At 40.3% G+C, this 23,523-nt stretch overlaps 1 protein-coding gene across 1 annotated transcript in view; it reads left to right on the top strand.

Annotated features, from left to right (window-relative positions):
- The window catches only part of TRUB1 (TruB pseudouridine synthase family member 1), a 31,154-nt gene extending 10,004 nt beyond the window's left edge, over positions 1-21,150 (top strand). Inside the window, 6 exon segments of the mRNA XM_009635896.2 lie at positions 8,715-8,796; positions 14,477-14,549; positions 15,773-15,912; positions 17,027-17,083; positions 19,653-19,861; positions 19,863-21,150. Coding sequence (XP_009634191.2) covers positions 8,715-8,796; positions 14,477-14,549; positions 15,773-15,912; positions 17,027-17,083; positions 19,653-19,861; positions 19,863-19,901 — 600 coding nt within the window. The 3' untranslated portion in view covers positions 19,902-21,150.
- The last annotated feature ends 2,373 nt before the right edge of the window (positions 21,151-23,523 follow it).

Below are 23,523 nucleotides of genomic sequence, written 5' to 3'. Positions count from 1 at the left end.
TCCAGGTGAGGTCTCACCAGAGCAGAGTAGAGGGGCAGAATCACCTCCCTTGACCTGCTGGCCACGCTTCTCCTGATGCAGCCCAGAGTACAGTTGGCCTTCTGGGCTGCCAATGCACATTGCAGGCTCATGTCCAGCTTTTCATCCACCAGCACCCCCAAGTCCCTCTCGTCAGGGCTGCTCTCGATCCTTTCTTCCCCCAGCCTGTATTGATACCAGGGGTTGCCCTGACCCAAGTGCAGGACCTTGCACTTGGCCTTGTTGAACCTCATGAGGTTCACACAGGCCCACCTCTCCAGCCTGTCCAGGTCTCTCTGGATGACATCCCGTCCTTCTGGTGTTGTGTTCTGTTTTATTTTTAATATTCTGATAATTTTAACATTCTCCTGGAAGGGCAAGATCTGTGGGTAGTGGTAATACTTTTTATTAGACTAATTGGTATAGTGTGGAAAACTTGGTGTTTGGATATGCAGGCCCTTTCTCAGGTCTAAAATAGAAGCCATGGATTTTAAAACTAAGTGTGTTTCAGATTTGTTCCGAGTTTAGTGAAGTAGGTATCTTTTAGACCATTTCTGAAAGAAAAAGTAGTTAATGCTTGTGAGTGTGGTATACCAACAATTCTGGGAGGGCAAGCAATTACAGGTAAGACCCAAGACTGTTCCACACCGATGGGCTACATTTTGTTACCTGCTTTAATAAAATAGAGTAAGGAAACAATTTATTTCCTATGTGGGGTAGCAAGGTTTTGTTCACAACTGATCAGCCAAGCTTCCAGTCACAAGGCGATGGGGGGTTGTTACTGCTTGCTTTATGATCCTTCAGATCCCATCTTGCTTGTGTTCATCTGTGGTTTTAGTTGGGCTTTTTCTTCCAAACTGCAGTGTTATCATACCTCACTGTCTGTATTTGTCTTGGAGGAATCCAAGTAAAAGTGGTTTGTTTGCTCTTTTTTTAGGAAATTTTTCATCTGCAGCACCTTCTCATTTTTCACTCTGTGGTTCATGCCCTTTTGCATTCTCACACCTCTTTGTTTATGGTATCCCATCCACAATAACCAAGGGTCTGACTGAGTTTCTATTTGTATTGAGATGGGAGAGGTAACAAAAGAGTGCGGTATGTGACCTGCTCATTTAAGCAAAATGGATTGTAGCTACACAAAATGTCATTACTTTGCCTCTGTTCAAGCCCGAAGAAATTACTGTTTCCTTACAAGGGAGTTAGGAGAGGAAAGAAAGAGATGATAAGGTTATCTCCTAGGGGAAAGAGAGAGCCTGGTAGATTATACATTGTGGCATGTGAAGGGGTTAGTGTGAGGTAACGTTATAGCATGCCATAAATCCAATATCTCTATTGAGCCCATAGTTTTTTTTCTGAACCCGGTGGAGTTATGAATTTTAGTTCCCAGGCTTGTTTTGAAAGGGGTTTTATAGGTTTCCCTTGAGGGACAGGACTGGCAGATCAGAGATGGAGTGATTGTTTTATGAGAGATGTTAACCCACGGGCAGATGGATGCGTTTCAGCCCTTATAGACTGGCTAGGTGAATTCTTCCTGACATGCAGTGGTTGCTTAATTTCACCCATTTAGTTATCATTTTGTGTGTTAGACAAAGTATGTTACATTCCTGAAAGACAGGTATAGGACAGGGAAATATTGGCATTTTGGTTACATGGTATTTGTTATGGTATTGTGCAAACATACAAGGAATACTTCCTTCAATGTTTGCACAATACAGCGCAAAGATGTCATGTCTATTAATAAAACTTGTCCTACTTATGTCTGTAGCCTGTAACAGCTATATCCAAGTACTGCCATAATAGTTTGCTTTTTTCTTAACCACTGCTGACACCTGAGAAAGAGACCTGGTTGTGCAAAAACTATTGTAATTCCATGACCTCTTCCCAAAGCAGAGGAGGTTGGTTCAGAGACCCGTCGTTGTTTATGCAAACTTAGCACTAGCTTCTATCCTGCGTGTATTATTTTACATTACTGACAATGAATTTCTTGTTCCCCGAATGCCTCAAGGTATTAACTAGAGATCAATGTCAGTTTATGAAAGTATGGTTGTCTTCCTTATTTTGCCATACGGAAAATGCTTATATAAAGGGAAGGCTGGGAAAATGCATGAATGATGTTGGTTTTGGTGTGTTTTGAGAATGTGGAGAAGGTGTTATCAAAACTTGAAGTGGTGTCTGTACAAAACAAGATGCACTGAGAGAATGTTAAGCCTGCACAGTGGAGGATGCAGGAATCAGGAAGGGCTAAAGTGTTAGCTGGATAAAATGGTCTTAAGTGTGCCCCTTATATGTTACACACTGTCGACATCATAATTAATCTGTCACTGCAAAACATATGATACTTTTTTTAACCTGCTTTTTTGGTAACAAATCATAAGAAGAGGCCGATTTGAATATCTACTCCTTCCTGCCCTGCCCAAAACAAAGTTGTAGAAGAAGCAGCAGCTGTTAAATAGTATAGATAGACACCTTCCTGCAGTGGTACCGTTAGTAAGCTGGCTTACCGTGCTGCGTATCGCTCGAGTCTCTTTTATGCTCACCCCAGAGGCCTAATCTATTAATAGCTCAGCTTCATGCTCTATTAATATTCACACTTTTTTTAAACTGTTGAAAATCTTGAGGAGACTATACCTATTGTGCTGCAGAAGCTCTTTCCTCCAAAAATGCAGAGTATTTAAGAGCTCTAGTGTGATTTTTTTTTTTTTCTGTTCTTCCATTCATGAGGTCACCATCGCCTTCTTTCCTCTTGTCCTTTCTATAATTGTGTATATGTCTGTGCTACACGTACAGTTCTTGCTTACATTCATTAAAAAAAAAAATCAATACTGCAACACGGCAAGGCTTTTTTCTCTTTCTTAATAAAAATCACAGAAAAAACCAAAGATGTTAACAGATTTAAACTAGCCATTCTGCATTGTTTTCTGTAGTGTTCCTTTCCAGTAATTTGGAGAAGCTTTTAGCACTGCCTTTTAGAATTTACTGCATCTTAACCTTAGCAGTGTCTTTGAATTCACCTAAAGGCTTTCATGCGTTCAATTTTATCTGTGAATTTGTATGTACCTATAAAGTCTTACCCCTCTGGCAGGACTGTCTTACATTTCTGGGCAAAGAATTATGAATTTCTTTAAAACTCTGTTTCTCAGATAGAAGCTGAAGGTCATCTTTGTTTATTTTGTATAATCTGTGATGTAGGTGCTGGAAGACAGAATGAGGAAACAGGTAAAGAACAGGTATTGAAGCTGAAGATGAAATTTAAGAGCCAACCTGAGACATTTGGGTGAGTGTGATAGGTTTCCACAGAGGGCAAGCGTCAGAAAGGTTTGCATAAAGAGACTGTGGGTTACAAGCAGCCACATTTGCACATTAGCCAGCATCCCCTCTTGGATGTTGTGAGCCTGTACTGTGTTCATAAGTGGCGCGTGACCATGGTGCTATCTCGGGTGACCTAGTGTTCCTGTTACTGCTGGAATTGTTCCCCCTCCCGCCCCCTTTCCTGCCCTCCCTCGAACACCAAAATTTAAACTTGCTACAGTTTATAGCTACCACCTTAAAGCCTCTCTGAACTCCAGGTAAAATATCTTCTGTGGGTTCCCCTATTACAGGTGGTTCTAGTCCTTCACACTGAAAATCTAGTCACCCCGTATGTTTGAACTTTTTAAATAAGCTGACATAAGAGGTCAGAAAATGCTGTTAGTCCAAGAGTAAAAGATCAGATAGTTCTTCAGGAATGACAGTACAATTACAGCATACAGCAGTAAATAAAATTTAGTGCAGGCTTAGCACAAAGTCAGCTTTTTCTTTTAGGAGAAAAAAACGAGCGGTAGAGAAGAGAAGTTGTAGTGTTTGTGTATATTAAGAGGACGTGTTTGGTGTTTGATAATTTTGAATTTTCTCTATTGTAAAATATGGAACTCCTCCCTCATCCTGCAGTCTTTATTTTGCCTCTGTGCAACCTGCTTTTAAGAGATTAGGGCGCTGTGTTTTTAATATATTGGAATCTGCTTACTGAGAGTGCTTTGTTTTGGAAAATAATTGAAACTATGGCAACCCTCAGTTTTTTTCCAGCTTATTTGTCTGCCTTGTGTGCTCCTCTGGTTGGTGGATGATTAGCATACTGGAAACCACTGGTAGCTACTACTGTTATACAAATGGCAAGTATAAGTTACGTAAATATTAAATCCAGAGCACCTTAGTTGTGCACTAGAAATAATTACACACAAGCTGAACGTCACTGTAAAATTGAGAGTTTAAGGCCTCTTCACTATCTCAGTGGCCTAAGTCTACAAAAATGTAAGTGTTTGCCCCAAGCATGCTGACTTGACTGAGTTAGGCACAGGAGCACTAATTCCGATCAGTGCTTGCCTGCTGTGTGCATGCTCCGATTTCCTGCAGGTTCTGCAGAACACTTGTTTTCTTTGTTTGTTTTGTTTCATGTTCCCTCAAACTTGTCAGCCACATGCAGACATCAGTTTACGTAAATTGACTTTCTGTTTTTATCGAATATGGCTTCTCTTTCCCAGCTTTCAGTCTCAGGCTACAGGGACTGTAGCCTTTATTTATTTATTTTCCTTTTACACTTCTGTGTTCAGTTGCTGCTGTGATTAGAAAATGGGTCATCCTTGGATGAACTCTTATGAACTGCCTCTTCCAGAGAGCTTGCTTGCCTGGGAAATTCTTGCAGTGGGAGCCATCTTAAAATCTTCCTGACAGCTACTGGTGACCTTATTTCATAATCACTTGTGTTCTGTCTAGCTCTTCCAAAGTGTTGCATCTCCATGCTCGAAAAAGCTTTTAAAACATGCTATAATTTAAGATTGAAAGTCTCTGGCTTCTTTCCAAATAAAACTTTGATATATTAACAGTTAAAACTGAGAAGCTCTGTTCCATGGTCTGTCTGGCATTTGCACTGATAAGTGGGGCAGACATGCCTGGCAGTCGGCCCAGGGGCTTCAGCCTCCAGAAGCCCCCCCCGGGTGGGTTGTGCAGCTAATAGCTATGCTGGCTGTACGACCCCTCTGACGGGAGGGGGTTCTTCTTCCTTCTCCTCCGCTTCCTCCTTTCACAGTTAAATATGTATACTCATAAAGTCTTGGCTTTTTCTCTCTTTTTATGGATATGCTTCCCTTTCTGTGTTAGTATAAGGATTTCTCTGAAATTGGATATGAAATGAAAAAGCCAAATGATAGCTATTCTCTTACTAAGACATTATTGTAAACATCATACGGTTTATTGTTTGTGGGAATTTTGACTGCCCTGTGGTTGTGACTCTCAAACAAAATGTCATCCTGTTCTTTCTCCAGTCCTGGCATTTATGGCATGTTTCTTTCTAGTCATGGGTATAGTAGTAAATGTATGGCTACTGGGGCACTTCCCTGTCTTTCTGGTCTTGTTGAGGTAATGTCCACCATGTCCCCCAGACTGTGTGACTGAGTTTTTGCATTACATCATCGTTGCCAGAGCCCAGTGGTTTGCCGCTGTAAAGCATCTTCTTAAGTGTGAAGGGAAGAGTTGCTTATACTTGAGGGCTCCTGATCACTTTGCCTTTTGTTTCAGTTGTCATAACGTCAAGAAAATGGTTTTCTAGACAGCTGAGATATGTAGCCATTCCCTAATGCAGGATAGATTTGGGAAGGTCTGAATGCCCTCAAGGTTGTTGCACTGTTGTACAGTTGTGAAGTTCTGTTTTGAGACCATGCAGACCACTGTTAGAAGTTGGAATTCATGTACAATGCTGCAGTGCTTGCAAGCTGTGACTGGCAATGCTTGATCTTAGCTTCTAATGCACTACAATTCCATGTTGTGGAATCCTGTGGATAAGCTGAGGTGCTGCTTTCGATATTTAATGGTTTGGGCCCTGGTCTGTTGAGATGAGTAGAGGGCAAGGACGTAGGGGCTATTGATTGGCAGAGCAGTCTCTGACGAGCTGCCAATATAGGTGTGTTGCCTGTCACAGCCTGCACTTGCTAGGCTTTTCCACGCCTACAACACCTACTACCTTGCTTTTTTAGTTTCAGGTTGAGCGGGTTGAAGGCGGTGTGACTGTGAGCAGTTGCTGTCTGTGTTTCTGCAGTGATTTGTAATTTAAGAGTACAGGAAGAATGCTGCTAGATGTATTTTATAAAACTGGAAGAAATAAATGATTGCCAACACAGGTGAGAAAAGGTCGCCAAAGACTTATTAAGTGACTCAGAATCCATTGGGCGCTTCTGAGGGCAGTGTAGGTTAGAGTCTAAAGAGAGTTAGTGCTGAATTTTGACACAAAATAAGAGGAACAACAGATTAAGCCTGGACTCTCTTGTTACCTTCTAGAAGCACCAGGTCCTGCACACTAGTGGCAGTAAGAATTATGATGTATAATTGCAGATATCCAAGGGCACTCCAGAGACTGATCATAAACTAACGGTAATTCTTAATTTCCTGACCTGTTGTAGCCTTCTTTGTGGATTATTGCATTGCTGCCTTGAGTCTTCTGTGACTCTTCAAAGGCTCCTGTAAGGAATGGGGTTTTGTGACTAATTTTTAAGGGTGCCCTTTTTACAAATTGGATGGCTGTTTGCCCTTTTTGTAGAAATTAAAGGGTAAGTCAAGTGTTGAAATTTGGATTGTCTTGTTCATACAGTCTGTGTTTACATATAAACAGGTGATACTATCTCTCCGTTGCTGGAAGGTCAAATATAACATGTTATTGTAACAGATACCTTGAAGCAAGATAGCCAAAACCAGAATTAAGAGGAACAAAGTAATTTAAACTGAAGTAGTATCAGTAATTTGATTTGGAAACATCTGAAGACGGTGTGTGAGGTCTCACACTTTCAGATTCAGAGTTTTACTGAACTGCTAAGATCATTCATCATGCTAGAATTATGAAGATCTGCTTGCATGTTTTTATTAACCTCTACAATAGTGGCTGATTAGTGTCTCTTTCTAGCCATGCTATTAAATGTTAAGAACTAGATCTTTAAATGTCTCGGATAGCAGGTAATTTTACGGTCCTAAAAGCAGACAATATACATTAAAGTTTATTTAAATATTTGTTGTGGAGCAGCCTTTATCCATTCTTCCTTTCATTTCTTTTCCATGCGTTCCAAAAGCGTGTAAACTTCAAGAATTTGATTTCAAAATGCCTAATTTTACAGAGTTGTCAGGGGATTCAGATATCTGCAGTATTTAGGAAAAAGGTAGCCTTAATGTGCTAAGCAAAGAATACAGTTATTTTTATATTAAAGTCTCCACTCCACTGCCTTTTGTCTGACTATTCCCGCTGCTTCCATTTCATGGCAGTTGCTTGAAGAAATACATGCAAGTGGCAGGTTGTCACATGGAACAAAATCAAGGCATGTCTTAGTCCCATTTTGTAGGTGTGATTTATATGCCTACACTATTATTACTTGAGCTTGTTTGTACTTCACAAGTACATGAAAAAGGATGCATTGTATCAAAGAGTAGAATGTTAGTGCTTATAACCTGTTAGGCTGTGTTCCAGTAGAATTTGATCGACCAACTTTTAGAAGATACATCCTTTTATGACTTGGTTCAAATTTCTATTAGCTTAGTTGTGAGTAAGTTCATTGAAACCTTACTGGGAATTAGGTGTGTGGAACACCTTGATTTGTCTCTCCCAGGCTACATAAATGCTTTACTTTTGAAGGCCACTGGACTTGGCATAGGACTGAGGGGAATGGAATGGGATGGGATAGGCAGTGGGTCAAACCACAGGTTTTAATACCTGAAGGTATCTCCAAATTTGACCCCAACTCATGTTACAGTGGGTCTTGCTCTGTTGGTAGCCTTGTGAAAAGACATGAGGCAGCTGGTTCATGGGAATCCTTCTGGCAGCTTGAGCAGTTTCTGCAGTATGCCCACAGCCCAGCAGTACTTAGGGTGAAAATGGGGAAGATAAGGAAGTCAACTGAAATGCAATAAGGACAAGAGCTACTGGCCTGGGAACAGGTTAATTTCTTCTTGCGAGCTACAAACACATACACTGAAAAATTCTTTAGAGAAGAACTGTGTGAGGAAAAATCCCAAACCAGAAATGTTCTGAGAACCTGTGACGAGCAGAGATGTCACTAGTGGCCTTGCACTCCTCATGCTAGCCACAAGATCGTTACCAGATTCCAGATGTTCAAAACTCCATCTTTAGGCTGTCACACATCACTGCATTTCGTGGGAGAACTGTTGCAATGCTTTGCCTTGGAAGCGGGTGCTTTGCTTTCACAAGTAAAGGTTTTTGTGTCGTCTTTTTTTTTTTTTTTCTTTAAATTGTGAAGGAACAGAAAAATTGTTTGTGAAGGGTACTGTAATGTGCCTTGCTTCAACAGTGACATATGACATCCCACAGGGACTTAGATTTTACCACCCTATTATTTTCTTTATGGTACTGATGTATTCATAGTAAAAATTAGATTCCATGTTGCTTCTTCCTGGGGTTTCTAAAACTGAAATCATAGGTGCATGTAATGCAGGATTTAATTTTTGTTTAGTTCCATGTCTTTTCATCTTCACTTTTGTTTACCCAAAGTTGCTGGATTGACTATTCAAATAGTATTCTTCCTGTCTTGATTGGAAGTACTTGCTACTTGCAGTCTTGATTTAAAAAAAAAACAAAACAACCAACCAACCAAACAACAACAAAAAAAAACCAAAAAGCAAAACAGCCTTGAAGACCTGACTCACTAATCTCTTTTCTTCCTTCCCAGAAGTACACTGCCATTGGACTACTGGGCAAAGCTACCGATACATTAGATGCTACAGGAAAAGTAACTGAAGAAAAACCTTATGGTAAGGATAAATGTATCTATATACTTGATGTAATTTGAAGGCATAAATGATCTCTGTCATAAAAAAGAGGAAGACATGTTTGGGACTGTGTGAATTAAGTTTAAATGTGAAATCAAACTAAGATTATTTCATCTTCAACTTCAGTGCTTATATAATTCAGCCCAGCTTCATGCAATTATGTTCAGTGCAAGCGTTCATTTTTGTTGGGGAAAAAAACCCCAAAAACCAAACTATGCATTAGATTAGGATGGAGAAAATAGAACTGGGCTGACAGGCTGACAAGTGACATGCTATGTCTAGTAAAATTTTCCTCTTTCAGCATGTAGTCCTACGAGTGCTCTCTTAGTAACACCCTTCAAGGCCAGTGAAGGAATAAAGTACTTATCTTCCCTCTAGGATGCGCCTTTAACTACAACATAATGCTCAACATAAAATGAGGTTGGTATAAGCTACTTTCTAGATATGTTCACCTACCAAATCTCGCTCTTGCCTCTAGTCTCTGTCCTAGAAAGTTTAATAAATGAACTTTCCTGACCCACAGAGCACAGTGCAAGAGTTTAAGGCTTCAGAACTAATCCTGACTGTGGCTTTGTTGGATTGGACATTCCACAATACCTCAGGCATCTTAAAAACAACGTAGGACTAACCAGGGACACAACAAATGCATTTGCCATTAGTTCTTTCACAACCAGGGGAAAATAGTAAAAAAACCCAAAACCAATAGGTGACTGGTTGCTTAGTAACTCTTACAGGTCCCACGCTGTTTGTGGTACCTGATAATAGGTACATGAAGTAAATTACCTTTTTTTTTTTTTTTTTTTTTTTTTAATAGCATGATGAAAAAGGTGGCCTGAATTCTACCCCTCGCCCCCAATCTCATTTCTTTTGCAGTTTTTCTTTTTGCACAAGGCAGGCAAGTGTGAGTTTCTTGTCCACATCAACTTGATGGATCATTCTAAATAGTATTATTTACTAGGTAATGTTATTCAGAGATGTTGGATCATTTGCTTCTGCTTCAGGATGGAGTTCTAAGTGTCTCTCTAAGCTTCGGAAGGCCTGAGCGTCCACATGGCGTTAGAGTTGCCAACACATCATGATGGTTGGAGAACACTTTCTTGGTTTTGATGTATACCTCCCAGAAAGTGGAATGCTGTGGTTCTGCTGCGCTGAGTAGTATTCATTGTAGATACTTGCTCACATATAAACTGTGAAATATAATTTCAAGTAGCTGCAACTCCCATGGTCAATTAATTAAAAAAAAAACCAAACCTGTTTCTTGAAACACTAGTCTTGCTTTTTTTATTTTGTGTTGTTTACTGCTGACAAAAATTGGAGTGTTGTTTTCGTGCACGTTTCTTTCACTGGCAGCTCTTGTTATAGTAGTTCCCACCTCTGCACCACCTTCTCTGTTATGGTGGCTTAGCTTTCTGTTAGACTGTGTGCTTGGGTAACTGATTTGGGTTAAAATTACCCCCTTTTTTTGAGTTGCTTACCTTTTTAAACTGGGATCAGTTGCATGAGCCAGTTCATCATGAGGTCTCATGAAGAACAGTATTGGCATTGCCAGGGCAGTGCAGTTTTGGGTGCTGGGCAAAGTTTCCTTTTGCTGAAGCTGACAGCTGAAATAAATGCTTGTGAAATTGGTCTCAGTGGCTTTCCACACCAGTGCAAATCAGGCAGGTTTGAAATCTTCAGAAAGAAGAAAGAGAGAACCTGCGTATTCTTTCTTTTTCTCCATGCTACCTACATAGTTTGTGTTTCCCTCCTCCTCTTCTCATAAAACAGGTATTTCTCATCTTTTCCGGTGTCTTCTCCAAAGCAGCTTGGTTTTTTTGCATGACTCTGAGTGGCCCACCGTCCCTAATCCCAACTGGTGCTTCAGGAACAGACAAACCAGATATTTGAGCTGAATTTCAGTTTTTCTTTGACACCTAGAAGGATCCTGGGAGAAGCAGAGCATCTGCTATGGAATATAAATCCTACAGTGCCAGCAGCATCCAGGATTGGGCCTTAGTACAGAGAAAGGGCACTAAACCAGCTTGTAAGATACATAAAACTCTTCTTGTGGTCCAGTGGAGTCATTCAAGAGGAAAGTGCCTGCAGAAAGTTGCTTGCTATATTAACTATAAGGAAATGTTATATTTTAGTCCTCAAAGTGTCCCTAGACAGCAGTTTAGAAAGTAAACTGTTTATTACAGTTGGTTGCAATGAAAGGATGTACTTTCATTGTACATGTACTCCCCCTCCTGAACTTGTCATGTTTTTTTGTTTGTTTCTTATCAGACAATGAATTTGCATTTCCACATGAAATTAGGTTAGGGTTTCATACTGCTCCCAGGCTATCAGATGCTGACTTTGGAAGCAAGTAGCGTTTCGTGTTCCTCTGATGCTTTCTTGAGAACATCAATGTTTGTCGCCCTTTTTTAATGTTTGTAACTATCCACAGGAATGTGCATTCTGAAACCCACTTGTTCCCAGCTGTGTACAGACTATATCCAGACATGAAGAACAAAATTCATGAGGATTTTCTGCAGGTCTCTGCTGATTATGGTGAAATATGTGTTTAAGAGCACTACCTGAATAATTTGGAAAAAGTAGTCCTTTCAGCATTCTGCTTGTCTGTTTGCAAATAATTTGTGCTGCACCTGATTGAGTCAAGGTCATCTGCTATAGTTCTGTTGGGCTGTCATGGATAATCTTGTGTTCTGCTTTGGTATAGTTTGTTAACAAGCACAGGGCAGTATCACCCATCAGTGGAGGCTTCTTGAGGTTGTGGCACAATTGGGTCCTTTTAGTGTGGTAGCTTTTATTAACCTCCTTTATGATTATAGCAGGAAAATCGATCAACAGTCACCAGTGTTCAGAAGCACAACTGTTCTTTAAAATTTTCATATTGAAAGCTAATAGGCTCCTTTTCAATGTTTTTAGAAGCGTTGGAGAACTGAAGTTTTGTGTACTTTGAGCTGCTGATAGAATCGTAAGGAAGACTCATTGCTTATGCAGAGATCACATAACCCAGTCTAAGGGCTTAGGAAGAAATATAGAAAACAGTGTTGAATTGGATGTATTCTAAATAGCGTACTCACAGAGCATGTGCAATTGTTTTGTTCTAAGCTAAGGCTGTTGTTATTCTTGGGGACTGGATGCAATTATCCTGTGGGCCAAACCTTGACAATCCTCACTGAAATCACAGTGAAACAGAGTGGCAGCCCCCACACCCCTCCTTGGAAGGACACAGAGCTGCAGTTTAAGTCCAGCTTCTAGCAAAAATTCATGATCCACGATATAGCAGATGAGGATATTTGGTATTTGCAATGAGGAATAGGCTAACGCTTGGTAGCAAGGGCAGTGACAGGTGTGTTCTGCAGAAACATCTCTCAACCCCTTACTCTCAGGGAGTGAAGAAGGGAAGTCAAATGGCGAAAGTTTTGGGACTGTTGATGCTAATTAGCCTTTGTGGGTGTGTTTATATTTGATGCTTGATGGAGGGTTGAGTGCAAATGCTGCCTTAAACTTGCTGACCAGACAAGGTGTTAACCTACTAAACCCAAGCCCACATCTGGGTGAGGGAGACCGGTGGGCCAAGGGCCTGAAGGGAAGTGGTTCTCCTGGGCAGCAGGACTGCATTCCCCCTACCTGTAGATGTAATGACTTGTGGGAGCTGAAAGGTGGTGAAGGAGCTGGTTCCCAGTGTGGGCTGTGTGCCCTGCAGAGCCAGGAGTCCAAATGGTGCCTGGCACAAATGTACAGTTCAGACATAGTGAAACTGTTTGTTTGGGACGAGACTAATAGCACATTCTTTATGATTGAGAGCTGGGTGAAAGCTCCACCAGCTTGTGTGTTGTTTTAGGAGAGGGCAAGAATCCAACACAGTCCATTAACACAAAGGCAGTGCATGTTGAGAAGAAAAAAACCCAAAACCACAGCACATGGTTTAAGGCTTTCAGAATGTAATACTAGCCAGCTTGTGCCATGATGTATCGCAGAAGACAAATATGATTTATTCTAGAACTTAGCAAACTAATCTGTAAATATTTGCTTTGATAATACACCATACAACTTTGTTTGTTGATGGCTTAATACTTCATTCCTCATGTGGTTGGGTTGTTTGTTTTTTTTTCACGGAGACAGAGATTACCTATAGCATGAGTGATTTCCTCAGAGGCTATATGTAACGTCTCAATCAGGGGAACAGGAGATCAGAGCAAGAACTGAACTCAGGTGTCTCATTAAATGCCCTAGCCACAAATGCAATTTATGGGGTGAAAATTGAAAGAGAACCCAAGTGACACTTATGCTTAGATCTTAAATACTGGATTCTAACCTGAAGCAACCTGGGGTTCACAAGAAGGATCACTGGCATACATCTGGGCCATGCTAACTTTCCACCATGGAGTTTTGTTGTGATATGTTGCTAAACTAGAGTAATACAGATTGAAATAACCATGTAAGAAGCTCTTCAGAAGAAGATCCAGACTTACTATACAATTGATTTTTGTTGTTCCTATCTCGTATTCTGAGATTCAGCATCGTATCAGCATCCCTGACTGACTTTTGTGCCTTGCAGCCTTGCTGTTAATGACATTTCTTGAGACAGATGCTGGGGCCTAGGGACAGCATCTGCTCGTGAGTGCTTTGCAAAAGTCAGGTACTACGTTGCCATCTTCCAAAGCTGCTGTGGAAAGAAACCTCTTCTTTTTTTTCCTTAAGGCATGAAGTACCTCTGTTTTGTAAGGTTTGCAAGGAAAAGTTTGTTCCAAAGCATAATGAAGGCCCCATAAATAAATGTGGTTTGTTTATGTTCCAGGATGCTGTTAACTTAGCAGGGTGACACTAATTGAATTTAACGTATGAGAAACAGGACTAGTCAAGTCCTAGACAGTAGAAATACACAGAAGTACATTGTGATTACAGATGTTTGTACTCTCTAAACAAATTAGGGATGAATGTAATCTCCATTGAACAGTATTTCAAAGGACCAATGTAATCAGCTACTTAGGTTATAGCCTTCTAATAAAAGTGGGACAGGTGTGTACATGTACTCTTAGAAGAGAGTAGGTTGCCCAAAGCAGGTATCTTTCTTTTACAGGATTTATTCAGTAAAGTTGCCTTACTTAATATATAATAATACCCTGGTGTGCGTTTGCAGGTAGTTGTTTGATAAGGAAATTTGCTGTGTAGTTCTAGATGCAGTCTTTTCTTTCGCTAGAAAAAAAGCCACGATGCTTTTGTTCTCTAGTAAATAGGTTGTATTTTTCCCTGCACTCAGATACTCTTAAAGAGAAGTTGCCAAGGTTAGATGAGCATTTTATTCTTTTTGGTCCTTTAACAAAAATTACAGTAGGACAAATTCTGTAGTTTCTGCATAGTTCCCACGAAATACGAATTTCAGTCCCAAGAGAGAGAAATTGTGAAAGAAAACTGTGTATATTGGGATTTCTGCCCTTCTGAAAGCGTCCAGACTATCTTAATCACCTTGGACAGTTTGTTCCACTCCTTTTGTGATAATTCACACTCCTACCTACAGTCTGTTTTTTATCTCTTTTCTTTGGTGTTTTTCACCCAATCTAAATTCAGACAAGAGGGACGTCTTCTTTGTATCTGTTTGCAGAACATGATTGATGCCATTAGTGCCATGTGAATAATCAATGCTAACATACTTACTGTTTTCTTTCTACAGACCAGATAACAAAAGGAGATCTTGAAAATGTGCTGCAGAAGTTCACAGGGGACATAATGCAAGTTCCTCCACTGTAAGTTCCTCAATATTCAGACAGTCTTGGCAGTTGTGTTCAGCTGTCAGGACTTGCCAACAGAAGTCAATTCTCTCAGAAATAAAAAGACACATTTTGGCAAGAGGATAGAGGCAAGGCAGACTTAGGAATTTAATATTTGTAACTTCAGGTCATGCCCGTTTGAACATCAAGCACAAATGGTAACCTGGAGTCTGGGGGTTTTTTATGGTACATGTAAAGTAGCAAGGCAGTCTTAAACTTGGTGGCTTCTGTCCTGTCTTCCTATTAGAAAGCAAAGCTCAGAGTCTTTAATTTTAGTTGTGGAGTAAGGGAAGGCTTACTGACATCTGTGTGGAAGTGCCTTAAATGATTTTTAATTAGTTTTCTGAGTATGAATGAGTGATTAGTGACTGAGCTTCTGTAGCTTAGCAGATTTCTTCTAGTCAGGTGAGCCACAGTAGCTGGCAGTGTGCAAGCACTTAGCTTGTGACAGATGGCTTTTATGGTGATTTAAGCTAACATGCTTTCCTTTGCATTTGCTATGGGTTGGTTACTGTGGTTCCAGTGTGAGCCCTGTAAGGTCAGTAATTCAGTATGTGTTCTGCTTCATGTGACCTGTTTCAAATTACCCTCTACTGATTTGAGCAAGATCTTTCTATTTTTTTTTTTTTTTTTCTTTTGTCATCTTTCTGTCAAGACCAAAGTTGGAGCTTTGTATGAAGTTTCATGTAATCAGTGAAATTAATTTGTTTGTTCTATAGTGATCTGCTAAACACCCTATAATAAAGCTATGTAATTTGGCAGTTGCTGTTCAGGGAAGATCCTGGTGTGAGATGAGTAAAGGTGCAAGGCAGAATCACAGGAGTTGCCTGAGCAGCCCTGCAGACTTCTGAGAGATAGTATCTTGGAGGCAGCTGCAAGTGTTGTATCCCTTATGGAAACTCTTTGTTTTCATAAACTACAAATTGAGTGATGAAACACTTTTAAGTCTGTACAGCAAGAGATAAATACAAGACTGTCTCTTGTTTTCCAGTTTACATAGCTCCTGACGAATGAGATGATTCTGTGTCTTAAGACATTTCAGAAGCATTTGCTAGGTTGGAGGTTTTTTGTGAGCACTTGGAGAGGATTAGAAGGGTAAAATGTATGCTACTGTAGTACAATATTAACAGGATCTGGAGGATGGGAAGCTTGTTCGGTTACAACCGTATGACACACATTTTCATGCTCTATCTGATCAGCTATTCTGCTTTGAAGAAGGATGGAGAAAGGCTATCAACTCTGATGAAAAGAGGAGAAGCAGTCGAAGCAAAGCCTGCTCGGCCAGTAAGAGTGTACAGCCTCTCTCTCCAACAGTTCCAGCCACCACTGTTCACACTGGGTAATGGCCAAAGATTATTATTTAGAGCAATGCTCCCAGCTTGTTAGTGCTTATTTACACTCAGAGTGGGAATAAGATAGTAAAATGGGTTTCAGCTACTTATTTTGGTGGGAGCCCATGTGCAGAGACTTTCACTTCGCGGTAAAACCACTGTATTTTGGTTTTAAGTTAAGCTGATTATATGTAATCTTTCTGTGAGGGAAAACTCTGAGAGGCTGGTCAGGGGATTATTTGCATTTGTTGAGGATTTTGCAACGTCCAGCTTGCTCCTCCTTTCTCAGGTCTGCTTACTTCACTTTGCCCGTTCTTTTACCGACATGCCCAGACCTGCTGGCATCTCTCCGAGGGCGCAGCAAGGACCAGTAATGATAACTGTCAGGCCTCCTTGTCAGCTGAGGAGGGGGATCTTATCCTTCCTTCTGTCATACATGAAGAAACTTGGGTAGTACATCAAGAAGCGTGTTAATAAATAAACCAAAAAGACTGTTGTAAATGTTTGATGCTACTGTGAGCTCGAGATAATGTCTTGCATTGATCAGCTACCTACTTGACCCATAGTCCTCTTGATGGACCAGATGTTACCTGATGAGCAGGTATGAGTGACAGAACTCAGTGCTGTGTTACTTCAGCCCTTACTTTTACGCTTGGGTGACTAGCAGCTGATCACTGGCAGAGGGGGAAGGGAAGGGATGAGAGAGCAGGGAAAGTTAAAGGTGAATTTTAAAATTTTATTGGAGCTGCCTGTGTGCAGTATCTTGAAAGCATCGATAGTTTAGATTATATTTGAAACACCTTTTCATCATTAGAAATAAGTAACAGCTTTGTGAAACTTGAAAATTAATAGGACTGAAGCATTTGTTAACATACCACAGCAAGTACTTAATTTCTAGCGAGTTAGTTCAGTTGCCATTGTATTTGCTTTCCCTCCTGCCTGGCTTAGCAGTCTCACCCGCACATATGTTACAGGATGAATAATTGATGTCGCATCCTATAAATATTTTATCACTGGGTTGTTTGCTTAGCGCATTTTTACATTTATGTGGGGGCATGGTTTCTATGTAAAGTAGATTTCACATTACACTGGCAATTTACCATGTGACTATTAACATTCCAGATGTTGAATGTGGTGGTGGCTTTTATGTGAGGAGCCTGGTCAGTGACATTGGCAAAGGTAGGCATGAAAAAAAACCATGACAGTTTGAGGAATGAATGTGTCTGTTTATGGAAAAAATTTGTCATTTTTTGTATCCCCAGCGACCAGATCTGTATATTATTTTGCAGAATTGTAGTGCTATCACTTGTTTTTATATACTGAAGTATTTTCCTTGGGAGCATGGGGGAACGAAGGCTAAATAATTGCCAGAGGACCTTGGGGGCTGGGGGATAAAAATGGAGCAAGTAATAGCACTGATCAAGATAATACAAGGCAAGGTGGGGATTTTTTTTCTCCTCCATATGTTAAAGCTAACTCAGATTAAGGGTGAGAAGAAGAAGATACTGTCTTTTTAAACGTTATTCATCACATTTTGAAACAGATTGCACAGAACATTACCATGCACATAATAAACCCTATCTGCTGGAAAGACTGCTACATTTGTGATGATTTTTCTAGTGTTTTCTTTCTTGTTTACCTGAACTGTGAATGGTTTTGCTTCCCCACAGGGTTATTTGTCTTGTGCTCTGTATCTATCAAACTGTATGATGGAGAACAGATAATCCATTTCAATTTTTTTTTTTTTAAATGATACATTTGCAGATCAAGAAAGCAAGTGATGTGGGATAACCCTATGAATTTCAATGTTGTTTGTGCTTAGGCAAGTCAAAGATTCTCTTTCTGTTACTGCCTTCTGAGCATACTGGCTTATGCTTAGTCCTTTAATGACAAACCAAGATAAAGTCTGTCCTCAGTTGGTTTCTTTTCAAAAATTTAAAATGCAGTAAAAATCCTTCTGCATCAGAAAGGATGGCAGAGAATATTTTAGTATCCCTGTGTGCTTACAAGTCAGCTCTGATTGCTGTTATGTTTTGTCTCCCCTCATTATGTAATTCTGTCCTACTGGTATTTATTTAACATAGCAGAGCATTTGTTTGTATTTTTTATTTTTCCTGATCTTAGTTTATATTATCCTGATAGGTGATATGGGATAAAAATGTTAAAAATCTTTCTTGAAGGCAAGAAGTGTTAAGGCCTCAAAGTCTGTGGAAAAGTAGTACATGGTCTTCTAAGTCACTTGTGAATAGAAAACGTTCTGCTTGCATCTTATGTCATTATTTCCTCTCTCTTCATTCTGATTTAAATCTGGAAAACCTTTTGACAACTTTCTGTCAGATTTTGAATCTTTACTACACTGGAGATCTATTGAATTAGAATGAAAAGCTGGACATGAGCCAGCAATGTGCGCTGGCAGCCCAGAATCATAGAATCACTTTGGTTGGAAAAGCCCTTTGAGATCATCGAGTCCAACCTTTAACCTAACCCTGCCATCCCACCACTAAACCATGTCCCTAAGCACCTCATCTATCCTTCTTTTAAATACCTCCAGGGATGAGGACTCAACCACCTCTCTGGGCAGCCCATTCCAGAGCCTGACAACCCTTTCGGTGAAGAAGTTTTTCCTACTGTCCAACCTAAACCTGCCCTGTCATAACTTCAGACTGTTTCCCCTCGTCCTGTCGTCTGTTACGAGGGAGAAGAGGCCGACCCCCACCTCCCTACAGCCTCCTTTCAGGTAGTTGTAGAGGGCGATAAGGTCTCCCCTCAGCCTCCTCTTCTCCAGACTGAACACCCCCAGTTCTCTCAGCCGCTCCTAAAGTACTGAAGACCTACATTAACTACTACTAATAAAGAAGCCTTATTGTTATTTAATAGTCCGAAGTTTTATCGTAATTCTCTTCAAGTGTTTCCTCTGAGTCCACTGTCAGTTACTTTCCAATTCCTGCTTCTGGACATATCCAAAGTTGAGAAGGACACTGAGGTCAAATTTAATTTTTGTGTGTATGCTCCAAAAGACAAAACAGATGCTGCTTTCTAAAATGAAAGCTCTGATCTGTCTCAAGATGGGTAGTTTTAAAATAAAAGTCCCCTAAATGCTGTCTGATGAGCCCTCAGCACAAGAAGGACATGGAACTGTTGGAGTGGGTCCAGAGGAGGGCTACAAAAATGATCCGAGGGCTGGAGCACCTCTCCTGTGAGGACAGGCTGAGAGAGTTGGGCTTGTTGAGCCTGGAGAAGAGAAGGCTGCGGGGAGACCTGATTGCGGCCTTTCAGTACTTAAAGGAGGCCTATAGGAAAGATGAGGAAAACCTTTTTAGTAGGGACAGCTGTGACAGGACAAGGGGTAATGTAGGATATAAAGAAGAAATTCTTTACAGTAAGGGTAGTGAAACACTGGAATGGGTTGCCCAGAGGTGGTGGAGGCCCCATCCCTGGAAACATTTCAGGCCAGGTTGGATGGGGCTCTGAGCAACCTGATCTAGTTAGCGGTGTCCCGGCTCACTGCAGGGGGGTTGGACTAGATGACTTCTAGGGGTCCCTTCCAACCCAAAACATTCTGTGATTCTATGAAATCAAAGGAGTTCCTTGCCTCAGATTTAAGAAGATGTAAATGAGTGACAAATTTTCATGAACTTCTCAAACAAAGCAGAACAATGTAGAAGGCTACACGTAAAAATAATTTTGAGTTGCAAATAGTTAAACTTGACCACACACTTTTTCTAAATCCTTTTCTCCTTTACTGTAGAACTCTGTACCTGTGCCACTATGCAAGAGCTGACCCGAACCAAACAGGGGCCATTTACGCTAGAGGAGCATGTCCTTTATGAAGACAAATGGACAATTGATGAAATTGCACGATCCTTAGAGCATTGCACATCTCTTCTCCCAGGAGAGCTGTCTCATAAAAAATTGAAGACCGAGCATCCTGGTGAAACTGCTGTGAGCTGTGAAGATAACTGATAAGTTGGGTCAAGGAAAAAGACTGAATGATTGAGACATTTTAAGATTGAATTGGGGTTGTCTTGCCTCTTGTGTAAGTTTACAAGTCTGTACTAGGAGGGGGGCAAACTGCAAGTGCAAGAAAAAATGGCTCTTTTGTTTTCTGGGGTTGGAACATGCACTGAAAATATCCAGCGCTTGCTGTTTCCTCATCTGTTTGTTTTCCTTTTTGCGTACTGTAAATGGATCTGCCACTGATGTCAAATCTTCATAAACTTTTAAAGGACTTGTAGGGTGCAATATAGCTGCTGTTGCTAATTCCTCAATAAAAAAATTATAAACGAAGGTTTGATAAATGTGTTCCAAAAAAAACCCAAAAACCTTTTTTCTTTATAGCTGGTAATCAAACTGTGAAATATCATGGTGACAAGACTGTCATGGCTTGAACGATACAAGAATGTGGTGTGGCAATTTGCTTTCTTGAAATCCATTTCAGGATATGTCCATTTTACTGTAGTTTTTCCTATGCAGATTCTTCTTTCAGTCAAATGTTATCCAGAATGCATTAAATGTAGATGCTAATATTTTACATTGTCTGAAATATCAGTGTAAGTGAATAGTTTTAAGTATAAACAGTTTGATAACAAGTGCTCTGAAGAGTACAGTCATCATTATAGGTGTACACACCTTATTCTGGTACAATGTCCCAATTCGTGACCATCCATAATTTAAAGTATAGTTAATTGTTATGCCCTTCATAGGGCCTGTGGAATTTACTTTTGCCATCTGTGTGTTGCTTGAGCTGTCTCCCGTGGATTGGGTAGAAGGTTGATGTGCTTCCGGGCTTTGACTGATTTGGTCCTGACTAGTTGTATGGGCAACAGAGGGCTCCACCATCAGGGATCCTTGCTGAAGCCATTTTAATTCACTAGGGCAGTGAGGGCCTGTTTCACAGTTCACGTAGTCAACAGAATTTGATTGCACCGATTATTTGTCACCACTGCTTCCCTTGGGATTTTCAAAATGACTAAAAGACAGTGGTTTGAGAATGCTAAAAAAGTACCCTAGCTTGTTTCCATGTGTGTAATGAACTATCCTAAAAGACCTTCTCAACGTAACCCCATACAAGTTAGTAGTGGGTCTGTTTTCCTCTTGCCATAATGAGGAATATGAGTAGTTTAAACATGCGAGTGGTATCTGAGAGAAAGCCCTGCTTTTGAAATTGTCCCAGAAATGTCACCGGGGGAATGGACTGACTGCCGTTACAGTTTTGTGCTGCTGCTGGCCAAGTGGCCTGCTGTGGCTTTGTACAACTTATGCACCTTTGGGTTCTGGTTCTGGAGTACAGGGACTTGACTCTCTTACTTTGAGTGATTGAATGTTGTAAAGCCAAGAGTTTGTGCTTGTATTAAGGTGTCTCTTTTTGAGAGAGACATGAAAATTTGATTTAATGACTCTGTGTTAATGGACTTGCTACTTTCTATGGTAAGTTATCTTGATAGCTAATTGCCTCTATTGCTTAAAAGAAGTTGTGTTTTATTCCCAACTTGACTTGAATCTCCACACGCTGCCTTTTATGTCTTTGTCTGCACCTTACAAAAAGGTATTATGTGAGATGATTAAGTTCCAACCTTACTTTCAATCTCAGAAATGAAATAAATATTCTGAAGTTTCTTACTGCAGGATACCTTTCCAGACATCTGTAGGGTTTTTTTTGTTTTCCATACAATAAGAAACTGAAGTCTATGCAAGATTAATGAAGCTTTTGTTTAGAGGGAGGATAGAGTTTATGTTTTATTGTTCAGTAAATAGTTTTCTTTCATATATTCATATAAGGAACTTAAGGGAAATGTTGAAAATATCGCAAGTAAATTGAAATATTAGAGCACTGTAGCAGCAGTGGATGAAGGAACCTTTGTAAGAAATTTTAATTTCAGAGGTGGGAGAAAAGAGTTGTGTTCAGTAATAGAACAGTGGGAGATTTTAGTTGTTTCTTTTTGGGGTGGGTTTTTTGGTGCTTTGGATAGAAACAGAGAAGAAAGAGATTATTTCCTAAAGAAATCAAATAAAGCAGAAAATTTCATTTTCCAGTATACTTATCTCGAATGATCAAAGACTTTGATTGAAATGCAGCTTCTTTTATTGTGTCAATCTGTATTTTTCCAAGAACCTAATTTATGTTATCCCAGTGATCTTCTAGATTAACTTCTCATTTTATTTACCTTTTTGCTTCTTTAAAAATAGCCCAGCAGATATAATTCTATTAGTCTACTGTTTCATCTACAGGGATTTGTTTCTCTAAAAATTAGGGCAATTGAGAAATCTTTCTATTAATAGGGTACATTTGTATACAGTGTTATAAGCGTCTAGCACATTTTTTTTCTCTCATCTGTTTGTTCAATGCTCACCATGGCTTTCTTGTTATTCCATGTAAGACTCCCTGATACTTTTAATTGCCAGAGGAGAATTATATTTTCACCCGCTTTTAGATCAGCTTGCAACTGGTCTGTTGTAATTATTGCTAACAGATCTGTGATCCTGAGAAGACAGGATCTGTTCCATAGTCTAGTCACTTGAGAGGAATGGAATGACACTCCAAAGAAAGCATCCTGTTGACACCAGCAAGTTTTGGTTTAGGCTGCGAGTCCTAATGCGCTTGGAAAGCATTGGGGAAGGAGGGATGCAGTTGTACACACTCAGGGATCTGCAGAAGGTGTGCAGGTAGTGTTTCTAAAGACTGGAGGTGTATCTTTCAATTTACAAATACAACTTCCCTCGATGTTTTTATTCCTCCTGTAGCAAGTAGAGAGACTTTCGCCAGCTTTAGCTAGACCTTTCTTTCCCTGGGATTCCTCTCATCTTCCCCAGTGCTAGGTTCTGTCACCTTCAGAAATAAAGGCAGAACTTCTTTATCTCAAATTAATGATGAACTTCTCCCCACATGACTTGTATTGAACTACAGAAGCTATTTCACTTACAAGTTGGGTTGCAGTCGTAAATGGCCGGATAGCACAAAACACTAGGGCAGATAGCAGGTAGGCGTTCTTAGAAGACACAGTGTAAAGAATGCATAAGGTCGTGAATAATTATGCAATAACAGCTTGGGTTATGACCACTGATGAGCGTCAGCCCCCTTCCAGTCCTAAACAGCTGAGTTATCTTTTCAAACATTCAGATTCCTCTGGCTGCTTCACAGTGACTTTCCTAGGTGCTTGGCCTCACTGGCATGCTCTTTCCTAGGTACCCCTCTGCTTTAATGGGTCTCTGCCCCTTGAGCCATTAGTCCCAATGAATAGCAACTGGGAAGCCACTGAAAAATCTAGGAATAGCTTTTTAAGATATGTTTTAATAAGTGTTTAACCCAGTGTCTTGAAACTGTCCAGATCCAGAAGTGTTGTGTTCCCATGGGAACCTAGGGAAATACACATTTTAACTTCTTATTAACACGCATGTCCCTGAGGTACCAGACTTCAGAATTGGGCTATATCCACAGAAAAACATAGTTTTTTCCAGAACAAAATGTCCTGTGATCCTGGATCTTCATTACTGTCAGTCATGACATTAACGACTATTTAGACTGAGAGGAAAAGTGTGTACACAGTATTTCTGAGACTAGTAGAAGAGTTGGTACTGAGTGCCCAGCTGAGACAAGCGGTAGCTAATAGGAATTTTATGCT

This window comes from Egretta garzetta, unplaced genomic scaffold (genome assembly GCF_000687185.1).
Source record: "Egretta garzetta isolate BGI_Z169 unplaced genomic scaffold, ASM68718v1 scaffold273, whole genome shotgun sequence".
In the NCBI taxonomy this organism is placed as follows: Eukaryota; Metazoa; Chordata; class Aves; order Pelecaniformes; family Ardeidae; genus Egretta; species Egretta garzetta.
The sequence above is the reverse complement of the archived record's forward strand: the minus strand, read 5'-3'. Positions and strand labels throughout refer to the sequence as shown.